Genomic DNA, 19,430 nt, shown 5'->3' with positions numbered 1-19,430 from the left:
TACTCAAGGAAAAATTGCGAAAGGATTTTTATACGAGGACTTGTTATTAGATAATACTTGAGATTAGTAACGAGATTGCGATTGTCATTAGATAGCGGCATTTCTTTATTATAGAAGGTTTCTTTATTATAGAAGGTTTTTGATAAAATTTGAAATATGAAATTCTTCTACTTCTTCTTACATTAGGGCTTAATATGTTCTTCCCTGATTTTGAGTTTGTATTAGTAGTTGTGATGTTAACTGATAGCTATCTCGCCACCTATTAAAGGGGTTTCTATTGGTTTCTTGTCTGTTGGTTTTAAATCTCTTACTATTGGTGCTATTCTGTCTCTGTCCATTCTCGTGACATGCTGATTCCATTCTCGCTTCTCTGTCTTTCCCAACGTACTGTTGCTTGTATGTTACAGAGGTCTATTATTTGATAGTTCTATCTCTCATTGTATTCCCAGTTATTGACTTCAAAGTTCTCATTTCTGATATAATCAATATTCTCTAGGTTTTCTCTGTATCGGATATTGTTTCTGTCGCGTCAGTCATTGGCGTTCTTACACACGATTTATAAAGGCATACTTTTCCTTCCAGCCTTATATCTTTTTCTCCATATTACATCCATCACCCATCAGGCATCATGACACGTAAGTTATTTTGCTTACTTGATTTCGGACACTTTCTTTTTAATATCTCTGTAGCTAGATCGGCGTTATCTAACTGCCCCACGAACTACCTGGGTCCATTAATCCCAAGTACCTGCTGCCCCATTGCCGAGAATATCGGATCATCCGGTTATACCAGAAGTTTATTGTAACTTCATTTTTTTAAATGGGACACCCTGTATATTTTTCCATTTTTGGATTCTGCTCGATGTCTTCTCTCTTAAAATATGAGGTTTTGTAATATTATACAGGGTAGTTTAAAAGATAATTACGGTTTTTTATAAATTTTGTAGCAAACTTCACACCCTGTAGAATTGTACTGATTTGATATCAGAAACTCAATTTATGTTCAAGTGATTTTTAATATAGTCTATTATTATTAAAAATTATTAATATAGCGAAATGTTTAATTTTAGTATACAGGGTTGCCAAAATGCCTACGTTGTTAATATTGTTGGTGCATAAAATATTAATAAAAACAAACCATATTCTACGTAGTTGGCACCATAGGCGTAACCAGGGGGGGGTTTTGGGGGTTGTAACCCCCCCATTGGGATGTACTTTGAGCTCTATACGCTTAACACCATAGCCCTCAGAGACCTTCCAGTAGTTGTAACCCCCCCTTTCAGGTAGTTATAACCCCCCCTTAGGATCATCCTGGTTACGCCTATGGTTGGCACTTGGCTTTGACACTAAACTTGTTAAAACATTAGACATTATATTATTATTTTTATAGTTCCAGTTGCTTTGTTACCGTTACTAATATAAATTTTTGTAATAAGGAACTGATTAGTGAAGTTTTTTTTCTAGGAGAGTAAACATAAATGAACCTACTACTAGCAATAAGAATTATCATCTACAACTCCCTGATACAGTATTTCTCATGATCATTTTTCAGTGCGTAACAAATGATAGGAAAAAGGGTAAGTCCGTGATAATAAACATTTATGACATTTATTCTAACATGACATTTTAGTTAAATCTGACAGTTGTCACATTTTATTTTCAATTTGGAATAAAACAAATCAAAAGTGTTTCTTGCATTTATAAAATGGTATTTTATTTGATTTGTATAGTCTTATAAATTATACAGATTATATTTGTAATATTATTATCTAATTAAAAAAAAATATTTTTTTATTATGGCGCCATCTATCGACAACTGGAATAACTAGAATAAATGTTATAAAAATGTCACCGACGAAATGTAATCACCGACGTGCCTTTTTTTCTGTCACATACAATTTAATGCGTTAGAAAGAAATCGAAAAACTGTGACGCACTGAAAGATGACCATGAGAAATACTGTAGACGACAACTAAGAAGAGAAACTTTTCAAAGTTTACTAGAATAGTTTCGACGTACTAGACACTTAGATTTTAGATTACGAGAACGTTCATACTAATATGCAGATTCTCAGTGACACTAATATTTTTAATTCATTTTAATCATTTACAATAGTTTTTGTTCGATCAGATTTCTCGTAATCTAAATGTCCAGTTCGTTGAAACCGCTCTAGTAAATTTTGAAAAGTTTCTCTTTTTGGTTGTCATCTATCATGGAATTGCTGATGATAAATTCTTATTGCTAGTAGCACATTTTTATTTGTTATACTCTCCTAGAACAAAAAAACATCTGAATCAGTTCCTCATTAGAAAAATTCATATTAGTAATGGTAGCAAAGCAACTGGAACTTTAAAAATAGTAGAATGTTTAAGCAAAGCAAATGTTTAGCCATGTTTAGTGTCAAAGTCGTAGCCAACTAGATAGAATATTGTATGCTTTTATTAATATTAAACACACCAACAATCTTAACTACGTAGGTATTTTGATATATCAACCAGTATTAATAAATTAAGGGTCAGTCGAGATTAATATGTGTTTATTTTTGAAAAATTATTTATGCTTGAATATTTTCACGGCAAACCTAATAAAATTTAAATATTGAATGGGTTGCATATGTGAGTCCATATTAAATATAGTAATGAAACAGAGACTTACTCACAATCATTTAATTATACTTTGACGACCGGTTTCGATCTCTACAATATACAGATCATCTTCAGGTCGGCGTTACAAGTAGTTATTGTAGTCTTATTGTAGCATTTAACTACTTGTAACGCCGACCTGAAGATGATCTGTATATTGTAGAGATCGAAACCGGTCGTCAAAGTATAATTAAATGATTGTGAGTAAGTCTCTGTTTCATTACTATATCTAATAAAATTTCACGTAATTTTTGTTGCAATTAATGTTTGGCTTAAAAAACTACGAATAACTTACAAATTAAAGCAGTTAGGTATAGGGAATGCTTAAGAAATAAGAAAGTACTATAGAATATCATTTCATTACAATACAAAAATACAGGGTGTTGTATTTAAGAAAACTTAGAAAATACTCATTCCGAGTTTCGACCAACCCTGTATACTAAAATTAAACATTTCGCTATACAATTAATTTTTAATAATAATAGACTATATTAAAAATCACTTGAACATAAATGGAGTGTACAGTAAGGGAAAAAACTCCTTACTGTATAATATAATAAGTATCAAAAGATGTATATAATTTTAAATAATTTCAGTTGTTACAAAAGATATTGTTTCTAAATATGCAAACAAAACGAAGGTTGATTAATGCAGTTTTGTTTGTGTAACCTCGTAGAGACTCACGTATAGTTTTACTTTTCAAAGTCCAAATTATAAGGAGATATAAATAGCCCACAGAGGGATTAATAGGATTATTATTATAGTATTGTTATTATTCAGATCGTTACTATGCTAGTGAGCCGTCCTGCGAGAAGGGTGTCCTAAAGGACCACCCCGCGAAACAATATCTTAGTAACCTTATGTTGATTGATGTTGTAAATCGTAAATAAAGCTATAAAGTTAGAGTCAGTGTTTCAACTCGACATTTCAACCCTGCAAGATTATCATGGTAATCTACCAACGTAACAATAGCAACATAACAGGAGTTTTTCATATCAAATCAGTACAATGCTACAGAGTATGCAGTTTGCTAGAAAATTTATAAAAAACCGTAATTATCTTTTAAACTACCCTGTATAATATTACAAAACCTCATATTCTAAGAAAGAAGACATCGAGCAGAATCTAAAAATGTAAATATATACAGGGTGTCCCATTTAAAAAAAACGAAGTTACAAGCAACTTCCGGTATAACCGGAAGTAGCAAATAAACCAAAATATTTTCATTAAATAGTTCATACATCAAAACCCCTGTATTCCAATTTTTATGATGCTCTAACATTTAGTTCTCGAGATATTTCTAATAGGCCCTTTATCTGCCCCACTCTGTATATGCTGAGAAAATTTACAACTAAACAGGAAGTTCAATAACATACTAAACAAAGCACTAAATCACTAATCAAACATTTACTTTAAAGATGAATTATAAGGATAGTTGTTGTTAAAATAATCTTTTGTTCTAGAGATACCTACATATTTTTAAAATTCCCAAGAAATTGTATAGTTAAATCAATATTTAGACAAAATGTAATAAATTTTGAGTGAAATTAATTTTGTTCATCGGTGACTGGGCTATTTGTTTTTAAAACTTGCTTGAAGTAATAATCAATTTCAAATAGAAATACTTCTATATGCACCCATGCATAAATTATATAAAATAATTCTATGTCTACTATACTTATAATTTTAATTATTTAAAACATTTCCATATTGTTTCTGCCCCTTTATAAACCAAATGCCGCCTATAAGTCTATAAATGTGATAAATAATTCATCTTCTATCGATCTTCCTCTAGCAGTTTCGCAACTTTTTATAAATACGAAAAATATTATTAAATGAAAATTATTTCTACTTAAATTGTACTTACAACTCTATCTAATTGTGTTTCATACAAATCACATTAGAAGGGCGCATCACAATTGCTTAAAAAAAGCATCATTGGCGCTATCATCTACAGTTCCGGTGCTGATTTTGTTCTCTATCTGACTGCCCAGTGTGCAATCAATCATCTTGAGGCTTGAGATGATCTATCGACAATATCAACTCCAACTCATCACTTTGTTCCTGGCCTGCTGAAAAGACAGTATCGCTACGTGTTAACCACCGCTACAGCCATCATCATCCCACACCCCACGTGGGATTCAAGGTTTGAATAACTTCATTATTTATTGTGGTAAAATCACATTGTTGCTGAAGTGTATCAAGTACCGTTCACTTGTAGGACATTGTTACATAAAATTGTTGCTTTTCCGTTTTGAACTATGTATTTAATTTTATGTCGCTTTTGGAACTTTTTAACCGTTAACAGTTATTTATGATATAAGTGTTAAAAGTACACGTTTAAGGCACGCATGTGAAAGTTTGCAGAATGAGCGATAGCGAGTTCTGCAATTCACATGAGTGCCTTAAAAATGTACTTTTTAACACGCATATCATACAATATTTTTTCTACAAACGTAATTACAGGACAATATCTACAAAAACTTTTACTTGAACTTGACCGACATTCCAATTTTATATTTTTTTGACATTACAATAAAATTGCATATACGGTCAATACGAACTGCAGTGCCTTAAAATTTTTTTAAAGGGGCTAATAAATTTTTGCACTAAGTTCGAAATCGTAACAATAATCTAGTGTTGCCAAGCCACAATGTAGCTTAGTAACTGTCAACTCCGATAAATAATTTGCGAATTGTCATTTTTTTCGACATTGTTAAGCGTTCAATAAAGAATTTATCTTGTGTTAAATTTCATTACTAAAATTATTGGATTAATAATTATTTAATTAATAAATAATTTGATGATTCAAGGAGAACGACAAAGTCTGGCTTCATAATCCAGAGAAGCGAAAGGGTTGTTCTCCCAAGTTATTATTGTTACAATTTCGAACTTAGTTCAAAAATTTATAGGGATTTACGTAAAATTGGCTATAAAATTAAGCAGGATTTGAAAAACTTGAATTTTATTTCATTTTATGGGGTTTTAGAACAAGCAAAACTTTTTATCAAGAATGACATTTTTCGCTAAAATTGAAAATAAAAAAGTTTTTCCTCTTGGGCACCCCATCCGTGGACACACTGTATATTAAAAAAATAGATTTTTTGTAAATACCTAATAATACACGTGATATAGTGGGAGGGGGTGGGGTAAATCTTAAACCTCATTATGTATCACCAATGGGGAGGGGGGGTTAAAAAATGCCAAAAAAAACATCACGTGATTAATGGACGGCCCCAAAGCACTAGTGCCTTAAAGTAGTATTTTTAACGCTCGTATGGAGTGCTAAAAATTGCATTTTTAACACGGTTGTAGAAAAAAAAAACATTTTACTTCCATTTCACAATTTTATAAACACTTTTTTTTATTATCCCGGTTATTTGTAGCGTTCTTTGCCTTCCCGTTCCCAATTTCCCGCTGCGTCGGTTGTTCCATTTGACAGGGTAAAGATTCCTTTAGGATGTTCCATTCTGAATGCTGCCTAGACAGGATTGTTTCGGCCTTCCTCTCTTCCTTCTTTCTCTTGGCGTCCATTTAAAATTTGTTTTAGTAGCCTGTCGTCGTCTATTCTTTCTACGTGACCATACCAGATCAGTTGTCTCCTTTGAATTTCGTCTGTGATGGTTGACTTGACTTCCATTATATTTTTGATTTGGTTATTTTGTATTCTTTCAAGTCTTGATTTTCTAGCTGATCTTCTCCAGAAAACCATTTTCAATGCAAGTAGGCGTCGTAAGGATTTAGTAAGGTACCATGCTTCGCATCCATAGAGCACTATACTTTTAAAGATGGAGTTAAAGATGACATGTTTTGATCATAGCATTCATACTTCACACACACAGCTTCTCATAGCTACATTACCTACATTATATCCCGTATATTCTAATCCCGTCACTTTTTATTTGGACTTCAGTGTGTTCCCTGTAATTCTCCTGAATATTCTCATTTCTGTAGTTTCTAGCACTCTCTATGTTTTGACTGTGTCGGGTCTTGTTCCGGAAGCATACGTCATTATTGGTCTTATATTAGCCTTATCTTCTTCACGTGCCATCTCCGCGACGGATGTTGGCAATCATCATGGCTATTCTAATCTTAGATTCTGCTGCTCTGAATAGTTCGGTTGATGTGCATCCGTACCATTCGCAGCTTTCGTGTCTTGATGGTTTCCAATATTTCCAGTCTTTTGTTGACTCTTCTCATGACTTAGTTTTTTTGTTATATGCTCGCTCCATGATATCTTCAGGATTCTTCTATACACCCACAGTTCAAATGCTTCCAACTTTTTAGTAGTCGACGCGTTAAGTGTCCATGCTTCTATCCCGTAAAGCAGTGCCGAGAAAATATAACACCTTGCCAACCTAACTCTCAAGTCTAATTTCAGTTCTCTTGCACAAAGTACCTTTCTCATTTTATTTAAATTTGTTCTTGCTTTCTCTATTCAAACTTTGATTTCTTTGGAGTAATCGTTTGTGTGATTAATTAGTGTGCCAAGACAGTTGTAGTTTTCAACTTGTTCTAAAGTTTTACCTTTAATTGTCAGGCTTTCATCATTATTTTGGGTTTTTGATATCCTCATAAATTTAGTTTTCTTGATGTTTATTGATAATCCATATTTTTCTCCATACTCAACTATTTTGTTCATTAGCTTTTGGAGGTCTTTAAGGTTGTCTGCTATTATGATAGTATCGTCCGCATATCTAATGTTGTTAATTGACGTTCCATTTACCTTTATTCCTGCTGTTTCTCCCTCAAGAGCTCTTTTCATAATTTCTTCAAAGTATGCATTGAATAGTAGTGCTGACAATACACACCCCTGTCGCACTCCTCTTTTACTAGCCTGTATAGGTATACACTAGCCTTATAGATTCTTGATTTTATCGCACAGTTAATGTGTCGGTTACGCCATAGAGTGTTTTAAGGCATCCTGTTAATCTAGTTGATATTTGTACTGGATCTTCCTTCTTTTTCAACATCTCCATAGCTGGACAGTGTAGTCTCCAGATACTTTATGTCCATTACTTGTTCAATACTAACTCCATCGACTTCCAGTTTGTATCTTATTGGTTCTTTGCTTATTACTATTGACTATTGTATCATAAATCACGATAGTCCTAGGTGATTTCAATGCAAAAATTGGAAAGGGGCAAAGCGGAAAATGTGTAGGAAAATATGGTCTGGGAAATCGCAATGAGAGAGGTGATCGTCTACTACAATTTTGCCAAGAGCAGAACTTCATTATCACAAACAAAGTTTTCAAACTACCCAACAGACGACTGTATACATGGCGATCGCCCGCAGATTCATCGGAGAAAGTAGTTAGGAACCAGATAGACTACATTATGATAAACGAAAGATACCGTAATGCTGTTAAAGCCGTAAAAGCATATCCCGGAGCAGACGTGGCCTCAGACCACAACCCACTTATCGCCAAAATTACACTCGCACTTAAAAATATTAAAAGAAATCAGAGAACAGCTACAATAGACATAAGCAAGCTTAAAGAACCCAACGTAAAAGAATGTCTTCAACACGAACTGCATAAGAACTGTAGAGATCTGAACATAGACACCAATGACATTGACGAGCACTAGGAGCAACTAAAACATTGCATACTAGAACCTTGTAAAGATATACTAAAGGAGAAAAGAGGAATGGATGAATGACGAGATACTGAATATGATGGAACAACGGAGACAATATAAGAACAAAAATGACAATAAATACAGGGAGATTAACCACGAGATAAGGAAGATGATAAAACAGGCAAAAGAAAAACATTTTGAAGAGAAATGCAAAGAGATCGAGGATCTCCAAAAAAGATACGATCTATTTAACCTACATAAGAAAGTCAAAGAAATGGCTGGACTAAGAAAGCAAAATCTAACTGGTGCACTTCTGGATAGACACGGGGTCGCTATAACAGAGACCGATGAGAAAGTACAACGTTGGGCAGAATACATCGCTGAACTGTTCGATGATGAAAGAGGGTACCTGGAACACATAGAACTTACTTCAGGAGAAATAGGTCCATATATTACAACGGAAGAAATAATACATGCGTTAAAAACAATGAAGAACAGAAAAAGCCCAGGACCTGACATGCTTCCTATCGACCTTTTAAAAATTATAGATGAGCAGCATATTGATATTTTAGTGGTACTCTTGAACAAAATTTATAGCTCAGGCACATTACCCAAAGAATGGTTGACGTCGATCTTTATTTGCCTCCCTAAAAAAAACGCACGAGAATGCGGCGACTACCGCACCATTAGTTTGATGTCCCATGTGCTAAAGTTGCTACTGAAAGTCATCCATAACCGAATATATCATAAACTAGACATAGACATTAATGATACGCAATTTGGGTTTCGCAAAGGCCTGGGAACTCGTGAAGCTCTTTTTTCACTTAACATACTTATACAAAGGTGCCTGGACGTCAATCAAGATATATATGCGTGTTTTATTGACTATAATAAAGCATTTGACAAAGTACGACATGCAGGGCCGCGCCGTCCACGTGTGCAATGTGTGCGGCGCACACAGGCGCCAGCAATTAAGGGGCGCCACTGGAGTTGTTACAAAAATTTTACGCCGGTCAAAACAACACTTACCCATTTACCGACCTTGCCACCCTGTATAACTCAACTTCAAAGGTAGGCACATTACGTATTCATTTATCCAATCTGCATAAACAAAAAGTCATGTAGGTACAGACATGCAGCCATCAAGCCACCGGTCCAGCAGAATTTATTCTTTAAAGCCATTGCACTAAAATTTGGCAGAAATTTATGATGATTTATGTGCTATAACACATTCGGATTTTGACCTTGATTCAAAATATCAAGCCAGATCTTAAGAAGATAAAATATCAACATTTACATTCATATGCTCCATATGATATGGTATGAAGTTCTGATCAAAGTTAACTTCGTTAGCAAGATTTTACAATCAAAAACAATAAATGTGCAGTTGGCCTTAAATGCTTTACAACAGTTAACACAGTTCTTGCTCAGGTTTCGGACAGATAGCGAATTTAATGATGTTATTACCACAGCAAATGAAACTGCAGAGAAACTGGATGTGGAGCTCAATTTTCAACCAGCTACATCTACTGCATCGGAATAAAAGCAGACAGTTCGATTACGAACATAAAGATCAACTGATTTTGAATCGTAAAATACCATACAAAGTTCATTTCTTTTATTGTGTTCTCGACCAAGCATTAATTTCACCAAATGAAATATTTTCCATATTGGAAAATCATGTTGATTTTTTCAAATTTTTATATATTTTGAACAACATCACAGAACACTCACAATTAAAACTTTTTTGTAGAAATTTGTAAAAAAATGAGATTTACTGATTAGCTAGACATAGCTAAGCATAGCTAGACATAGAAAGGCCCAGCTTGGGCCTTTGTTAAAAGAATTAAATAATGATTTTGTAAATTTTTTTGAGTTTTTTTGAGTTTGTAAATTTTTTTAAAATTAATATTTTTTAAACGAATTTACTGCAGTTTGACCAAATTTAACAATAGCTCTTCGCATTTTGCTCACTCTGCCTATATCAAATCTGATGCCACTGCTGAACGATATTTTTCTAAATTAAAACTTATAAAAAATTATTTAAGATCGACCATCAGTAAAGAGCGGTTGACAAATTTATCTATCATCTCTATAGAGTCAGTATTAAATGAAAATTGATATTCACCATATTATAAAAAGGTTTTCCGAAGTAAAGGCGCGAAAAGTTTATCTTTTATAAAATAGCTATTTCATGTTTACATATATCTTTAGTTTTTTTATGTTGTTACGCCAATCTTACTTTATATTCCTGTTGAATGTGTGAGAATTTTTAATTATTTTTGTTTGGTTTGGTTTGGTTTTTTGTATTGTTTGTGAAAGACAAGTTACATTTTCCTACTCTTCTTTATATATTTTACATATGCCCTAGAGGGGGTTTTAACCAATACCCCCTGGGTGCGCCACTGGTTACAATAAATAATTGTTAATTTTGGGCGCCATTAAATGTTTTGCACACAGGCGCTACCACGTGCTGGCGCGGCACTGACGACATGAAAAATTAATGCATGTTCTGGAATCAAGGAAGCTGGACTACAATGACCTCAGGATTATATCGAATTTATACTATAAGCAACGAGCAAAAGTACGTGTTAACGATCAGCTGTCGGAGGAAATTGAAATCAGACGTGGAGTGAGACAGGGATGCGTGTTGTCGCCGGTTCTTTTTAATGCCTACTCGGAAGAGATCTTGAAAAAAGCTCTGGATGGTGAAACAGCTGGAATAAAGGTAAATGGAGTTCCCATTAACAACATTAGATATGCGGATGACACTGTCATCTTAGCTGAAAATATTGGGGATCTTCAGAGGCTGGTGACCAGAATAGCAGAGTTTGGAGAAGAATATGGGCTAACAATGAATGTCAAGAAGACAAAGTTTATGAGAATATCGAAAACTCAAAGAAATAACGAAAATCTCGTCATCAACGGATCCAATATCGAACGAGTCGATCAATATGCATACCTTGGAACAATGATCAACTCCACAGGAGATTACTTACAGGAAATCAAAATCAGGATAGAAAAGACTAGAGCAAATTTTAACAAAATGAGGAAAGTGCTCTGCACAAGAGATTTGAAGTTGGAGCTAAGAGTTAGGTTGGCTAGGTGCTACGTTTTCTCGACTCTGTTTTATGGAATGGAAGCTTGGACCTTGAATGCTGCATCAATGAAAAAACTAGAATCATTCGAGCTGTGGGTGTACAGAAGAATTCTGAAAATATCGTGGACAGAACACGTTACAAACAAAGAGGTTCTGAGAAGGATGAATAAAGAAATGGAAATCCTAAATACCATCAAAACAAGAAAATTGGAATATCTCGGACATATTTCACGTGGAGAGAGATACAGCTTGCTCCAATTGATTATGCAGGGAAAGATTCAAGGAAAGAGAAGCATAGGGCGACGCAGAATATCGTGGCTGCGCAACCTGAGAGAGTGGTACGGATGTACATCAAATGAACTTTTCAGAGCAGCCATCTCTAAAATACGAATAGCTATGATGATTGCCGACCTCCGCCGCGGAGATGACACTTAAAGAAGAAGATTATATCATCATTAGCTTCACAGCCGTTCAATCCTAGTGGATTATGGCAATGCCGGGGCACATAGTAATCCTTTTTTCGAGGTGAATTTTTCCTGTTTGGTTTATTTCTTGTAGTTCTTTGCAGAGTTGGTTATTTCCAATATTTTGTGTTTCTGCATCTTGTCTTACAGTCTTATTTTCATTATTTTTATGTCTTCCTCTATCTGGTTCCAGCATCTTATCCTGGGTCTTCATCTTTTTCTTGGTCCCAGGGGTGCCCAGTTCGTGATTCTTGTCATCATTTCTGTGGGTGCTCTTCTCCTTATTTGGTCTGTCCATTCTAGTCGTCTTGATTTTATGTATCTTGCTATGTTCGCATCTCCCATTTCTTGTTAAATTTCTTTATTGGTCTTAATTTCTGTTTCTCGTTCGCTTGTTCTTTTCGGTCCCAATATTGATCTCATTATTTTTCTTCCTGCTATTGTTAGATCTTCTTCATTTTTTTGACAGCGTCATGGTTTCCATTGAATACGTCATAACTGGTCTGATCAGTGTCTTATACATTCTGATTTTTGTTTGTCTGCTTATGTTTTTGGATCTGAGTAATTATTCCTCATTCCTCCCAAAAGCTTTATTGCCCTTCTGGATTCTCGACTGTATTCTGTCTTTGCGGCTTTTTTCTGTTGTTACTCCTTGGTATAGTCGGTTCGCTAAACTCAGATACAATTCGCTAGTGATTTTAGTAAGTAATTTGGTAAAATTGCCAAAAAATAATTACTAAATAGTTAATAATTACTTAATAGTTAGTAATTTTGTCAATTTTGTCAAAATTGGCCAAAAACAAAAAAATTACCTACTAAAATCACTAGCCATCAGTTGTGTCGAGTTTAACGAACCGACTATAGTTGAATTTGGTTACTTCTCAAAATTTATATTTTCGCGTTATTATTAGTCCTCTTCCAGCTTCCCCGTTCAATTTCATGTATTTGGTTTTGTTTTCATTAATTACTAATCCCACCTTTTCTGCTTCTACATCCAGCTGGTTTATGGCTTTTATTAAGTCTTCTCTTTTCTCTGCTACAATTGTTAAATCATCCGCATAAGCGATAATTTGTGTTCCATTTAGTATTATATCCTTTCCGTTTAGTTTTGCTGCTATCAAGACATGCTCCAAAATTAGGTTAAAGAGGGTGGGAGAGATTGGGTCTCTAATGATATTAACTTCGTCCGATATTGTTCCTTCAAATTTGATTTTTTGCTTTGAAGTTCTCTTTGAAGTACTATTGTATACGTTAACTTTAATATATTTTTTAAACTGTATAATGCACCTTGAAAAACTGTTTCTGCATAAAGGCTGAAAAATGATAAATAAGTTTGCTGTGTCAAAAATAACGAAAAATAATGGTGACTGTTTTAGCAAAAATCTAACACTGAACTAGATAGGTCTGGATCCCGCGTATGAAAAAAAAGTTGATTAATAGCAAGCTGAAAATTTGTTAATAGCTTAAGGGTGTCTAGTCGGATAAACTTTGATATATGGGAACACTGGAACAGGGGCAGTTTTAATTGTGGAACAGGTTAAAAATTTGGAACGGTCAGACCACGAAAACGGCACATTTATTTTGTCCGACAGAATAGACTTAAACTCTCCGAACAGAGATTAAACTCTCATGCAAAAATCAGACTGCTATTTATCACCTGTCATAATTCCTGTCATTTGACATATTCTACATGTTCCACTCATTAAAACGCCTATTTGGTGATAAACAGCAGTCTGATTTTTGCATGAGAGTTTAATCTCTGTTCGGAGAGTTTGTTTGTTCTGTCGGACAAAATACATGTGCCGTTTTCGTGGGTTGACCGTTCCAAATTTTTAACCTGTTCCACAATTAAAACTTCCCCTGTTCCAGTGTTCCCATATATCAAAGTTTGTCCGACTAGACACCCTTAAGCGATTAACAAATTTTCAGCTTGCTATTAATCAACTTTTTTTTCATACGCGGGATCCAGACCTAAGAATGTCTGTAGTATGAATACTTTTTCTAACCGTTCTATTTCTTGTCACCTCGTCCTTTGTTGTACGTCAGTATTGACAGTACAATGACGGCTTTTGTCCGTGAAACATCTTTTTCAAAATGTAATACTAAACTATTTTTAGATATGATGCAACCCAGTACTTCTACAGAGTCCTGGGACTTTCCATGGCAAAACAAAATGAGGAAAAAAATACCTAAAATAGTCTCTCCGAGAGAAAGAGGCAGACATCCTGGAGAAGTCTGCTTTTTGATGTGTTTTCTACGTCTTCTTATGTTAGTAAGTAAGGAATAATCATAGAAATTCTAGAAGATAATATAGAAACCTGATAATAAATACTGTTCGATAACTAAGTAGTCTACAGAGTAGCCAGTAGCACATTTTTTGACAAATTACAGTTATTTTTCACTGTAGTCTCAAGCCCTCTCAATCTCAATATTTTTACTACAATGAGCAATACCTTCTGGAGATCTTATTTCCGTTTAATCACATATAGGCCTGGATCAGGCGTACCAAAAAAAAGTTGATTAATAGCAATCTGAAAATTTGTTAATAGCTTAACGGTGTCTAGTCGGATAAACTTTGATGTATGGGAACACTGGAACAGGGGAAGTTTTAATTGTGGAACGTGATTTTAATTTTGGAACGTGTCATCGTGACAAGCTTATGATTGTGAAAACTAGCTGGTTGTTTTTAAGTTTATTTATTTTTTTTCCTCGACTACTAATCGCCATTGGCATGGTACGTACGGTGAATTTTTGCAGTTAGGTACCTAGTGTCATGTGTAGTATGTGTGTTGAGTAAGTTTCTTGTTACTTTGCAAAATCGACGTCATTGTCTTTGCAAAGAGACGCTAATTGTATCCGAACGTCTGCGGTCCCTCCGTATAATAAACGAAAAATTCCTGACCCTGGTGAGATTCGAACTCACGACCATTCGGACCTTTCGATCCAAAGGTAGGCACTCTTACCACTGAGTCATAGAGGGGGCTTTTAAGTTTATTAAATAGCAAACTTTATACGATGGTTTGAAACCATCGAAAACATCTATTTTCATAATCGAATACAGGCAAAGATAAATGGAAAACTAACGCAGTTTATACCAGTACAAAGCGGAGTCAGACAAGGTGACTCATTAAGCCCACTGCTCTTTAATATAATAATGGGCGAAATAATAGAAGCAGTACGTAAAGGTCATGGTTACAGAATAGGGAACAAAGAAATCCAAATATTATGTTATGCAGACGACGCCGCAATAATCGCCGAGACAGAAGACGATCTCCAAAGATTAACGCACATCTTCAATACAACAGCCAAGAAATACAATATAATAATATCAGCAGAAAAAACCAAATGTATGACAACATCTAAATACCCACTACGATGTAAAATCGAAATTAATGGGAAAATAATAAAGCAGGAAGCAAGGTTTAGATATCTGGGAATAGATATAACCAGTTATGGAGATGTTGAAGAGGAAGTACGACAACAAAGCTTAAAAGCAAGTAATGCGATCCCTTAATGACACAATCTGGAAGAACAAACACCTAAGACAAGACACAAAAGCAAGAATCTATAAAGCAGCAATTAGACCTACATTGAGATACACGGCGGAGACAAGACCTGACACATCTAAAACGAGACGACTACTAGAAACAACAGAGATGAAAATACTCCGACGAATATCAGGGAAAAGTCTGTTGGGTAGGGAGAGAAGCGAAAACATAAAAAGATCATGCAATGTAGAAGACATAAATGGATGAGTGACAAAACGGAAGCAGGAGTGGAACGAACACATTAATAGAATGGCAGAGGATAGGATAGTGCGGAGAGCACGAGGTAAGTCACCAAATGGACGAAAAAGTATTGGCAGACCAAGAAAAAGATGGTGCGATAACTTAAATAATTTAGGAGGCTAATATTGAAGAAGAAACAGGCTTTAAAGCCTACATACAAGAAGGAAGAAAGAAGAAGCAAACTTTATACAGTGCGCTGGAATAAGTGTTACTCCCCCCTTATTAACTTATTTATTTTTAGCACATAAGCAAAACGCTCGGACAGGTCTATTTTTAAAATAATCATAGTATATTATAGCATCAATGTTTCGAACTTTACGCCATCCCTCTTCAGGTGACAGGCATAACTTTGATTTTTTTAAATGGGAAAGTACATAATCTGATACCTCATTTAAAAGCTTTTGAAATATTGATTACAAAAATCTATAATACTTTAATCCTTTTTGAGAGCGTAGGCGCAAAATTTCGGTCGAACGGTTTAAACGCATTCGATTTTTTTTCGAATCCTGAGAAAACTGATAGGTATTTTTGAAAAATTTAAACGCAGAATGAAAGATTACATTATTACCGAGGGCTGACAGTCCCTTAGAATAAACAAAAAGTTTCTTTTGAATGATATAGGTATTTGAAATTATAAATCAGACTAAAATTTCTCTTTTTTTCACCCCTGTGACTTATTAAAATAAACATTATAGAAGCTCCCAGAGACTTTCGACCATCGAGAATACTGTAATATTTCATTTTGCGTTTAAATTTTTCAAAAATAGTTATTAGTTTTTTCAGGATTCGAAAAAAATTATTGTATTTACAAAGAATTCGACCGAAATTTTGCACCTACGCTCTCAAACAAGATTAAAGTATTATACATTTTTGTAATCAGTATTTCAAAATCTTTTAAATGAGGTGTTACATGATGTAGGTACTTTCCCATTTAAAAAAATCAAAGTTATGCCTGTCGCCTGAAGAGGGATGGCGTAAAGTTCGAAACATTGATGCTATGATATACTATGATTATTTTAAAAATCAACCTGTCCGAGCGTCTTGCTTATGTGCTAAAAATCAATAAGTTAATAAGGAGGGGTAACACTTATTCCAGCGCACTGTATAATATATGAAAAACATGTTTGTCTGACAAATTATGTTGGTGGCAAGTAGCAGTCTGATTTTTGCATGAAAGTTTAATGAAAGGGTAACAAATCAATTGGAAGTTCTGTCCGACAAAATACAAGGGACGTTTTCGTAGTCTGACGTTCGAAACCTGTAACCTGTTCCACAATTAAAACTTCCCCTGTTTCAATGTTCCCGTACATCAAAGTTTGTCCGACTATATAGACACCGTTAAGCTATTATGAAATTATCAGCTTGCTATTAATAAGCTTTTTTGGTACGCGGGATCCAGGCCTAATAAGGAGAATAGAATAAAAAATTTAAAAACCACAGTTCATGAGTTTTGATAAAAAGCGCGTTCTTCTTTATCAGATGAGGCGATTTCTCTTTTATTTTGTCGCTGAGCTTTTGCAGTAAACTAGTACCTATAATGCTCTGTATGTATTGTTTTTCCTTTTTTTCTATGAAGTATACCAAAATAGTTAGTAGAAGTAGAAGGCATATAATATAAATATAAATTCAAGGCCGTAATAAAGTTGTTTACAAAATAACACGAGCATTACTGTTATGTACTGTCAACATAATAAACTAACTGACAAATAAACTCATGAACTGAGTTCCCTGACTATAGTATGATACAATTTATTGATCCAAAAGATGGCACAACCCAGACATCCAAAGTGAAATTTATCCTCCAACACCAAATTGTTCTATATGGTCCAAATAATGTTCAGGAAAAAGTTACACCAGAGCATCGGGTTTAGGGGGGGGGGGGAGAAATCGGTAAATTCGTAGTTTTTTACGTTTTTCGTCAATATTTTTAAAACTATGCGGTTTAGCATAAACAACCTTCTATACAAAAATGTTCTACATTAAATTTGAAATAAAAAAGGACCTATGCATAATCCTTCTAAAATGAACGGTTCCAAAGTTACGGAGGTAGTATAGTATAATTGGTACAAAAAAGGCCTAACCCAGAAATCCAAAGTAAAAGTTTTGCTCCAACACCAAATTGTTCTATAATATGGTGCACATATTGTTCAGTAAAAAAGTTACACCATTTTGAGCGTCCGGTTTGGAGGGGAGATGGGGGAAAAGTCGGTAAATTAGTAGTTTTTTTACGTTTTTCGTCAATATTTCTAAAACTATGCTTTAGCGTAAACAATGTTATATACAAAAATGTTCTACATAAAATTTAACACAAAAAAAGGTCCTATCCATAATTGTTATAAAATCAACGGTTCTAGAGTTACGGAGGGTGAAAAGTGAAGGTTTTCGATACATTTCATATTTTTTGGGCAATTGATGATGATTTTGTGTCGTGAGGTTGACGTTTCTTCAAGGGCTTATCACTAACATACCATCGGCCACTGAAATAGCAAATTTTATTTACAAAACACAATCCTGTTAAAGAGAATTTATTTCATCAGTAATAATATTATTAATTGCCCAAAAAATATAAAAAGTATCGAAAACCTCCACTTTTCACCCTCCGTAATTCTGGAACCGTTGATTTTATAACAATTATGTAGGTATATTAAATTTTTTGTTTTAAATTTTATGTAGAACATTTTTGTTTAGTTATTTACGCTAAAGCATAGTTTTAGAAATATTGACGAAAAACGTAAAAAAACTACTAGTTTACCGACTTCTCCCCCATCACCCCCCAAACCGGACGCTCAAAATGGTGTAACTTTTTACTGAACAATATGTGGACCATAAATATAGAACAATATGGTGTTGGAGGAAAACTTATAGTTTGGATGTTTGGTTTAGTCCTTTTTTGGACCAATTATACTATACTACCTCCGTAACTTTGGAACTGTTCATTCTATAAGTACCTATTATGCATGGGGCCCTTTTTATTTCAAATTTAATGTAGAACATTTTTGTATAGAAGGTTGTTCATGCTAAACCGCATAGTTTTAGAAATATTGACGAAAAACGTAAAAAATTACGAATTTACCGATTTCTCCCCACCAAACCCGACGCTCAAAATGGTGTGACTTTTTTCTGAACATTATATGGACCATATAGAACAATTTGGTGTTGGAGGATAGCTTTCACTTTGGATGACTGGGTTTGGGTTTAACTATACCATACTACTAGTAAAAACTATAAAAAAAAGATATGGTTGGATGTTTGAATATACAGCGTGTCTACTTAAGTTGGAAACATATGGGAAACTTTTTTATTATTAATTTTACGAAAAAAAGTTATTCTTTATAAAAAGTTCTGCATGTCCCAAAACCTAAGATTCAATCATCAGATATCAAATTTTCTCAATATTATACGAGGTATGTCAAAAAATATGAATTTCGGTCAAGGGTAAAGTACCTTTATTTCTCTCAATATCGAAAATTCTTATGATAAAAAGTTGTTTGGAACTAAAAACTAAGATTAAATATGCAATTACATGCTTCTAATTGAAAAAAAAAATGTTTTCTCAAATTTATGGATACGCAATATCGTTTTTAATTATTACAAATATGATAACTCGTTTATTATTAATTTTACGAAAAAAAGTTATTCTTCATAAAAAGCTTTGCATGGTCTAAAACCTAAGACACAACCATGATATATCAACTTTTATTAATTTTATACGAGGTGTGTCAAAAAATGTGAAATTCGCTCAAGATTATAGTACCTTTATATTTCACAATATTTCGATTAGAAGGATGTAATTGCATATTGAAACATAGTTTTTAATTCTTAACAACTTTTTTAATAACCGTTTTCAATATTGTG

General features: G+C 34.0%; 1 protein-coding gene across 10 annotated transcripts in view; it reads left to right on the top strand.

The window, feature by feature from the left end:
• Nucleotides 1-19,430, top strand: part of LOC126879159 (tetraspanin-6-like) — an 83,275-nt gene that overhangs the window by 39,051 nt on the left and 24,794 nt on the right. For all 10 annotated transcript variants that reach the window (XM_050642166.1, XM_050642158.1, XM_050642164.1 and 7 more), the window contains one exon: nt 13,905-14,059. In XM_050642166.1, the coding sequence (XP_050498123.1) occupies nt 13,907-14,059 (153 nt within the window). In that variant the 5' untranslated portion in view covers nt 13,905-13,906. The remainder of the gene's footprint in view (nt 1-13,904; nt 14,060-19,430) is intronic.

The sequence above is a fragment of the Diabrotica virgifera genome, chromosome 1 (assembly GCF_917563875.1).
Source record: "Diabrotica virgifera virgifera chromosome 1, PGI_DIABVI_V3a".
Lineage (NCBI taxonomy): Eukaryota > Metazoa > Arthropoda > Insecta > Coleoptera > Chrysomelidae > Diabrotica > Diabrotica virgifera.
Note: the sequence above shows the minus strand (reverse complement) of the source record. Positions and strands in the feature narration are given on the sequence as shown.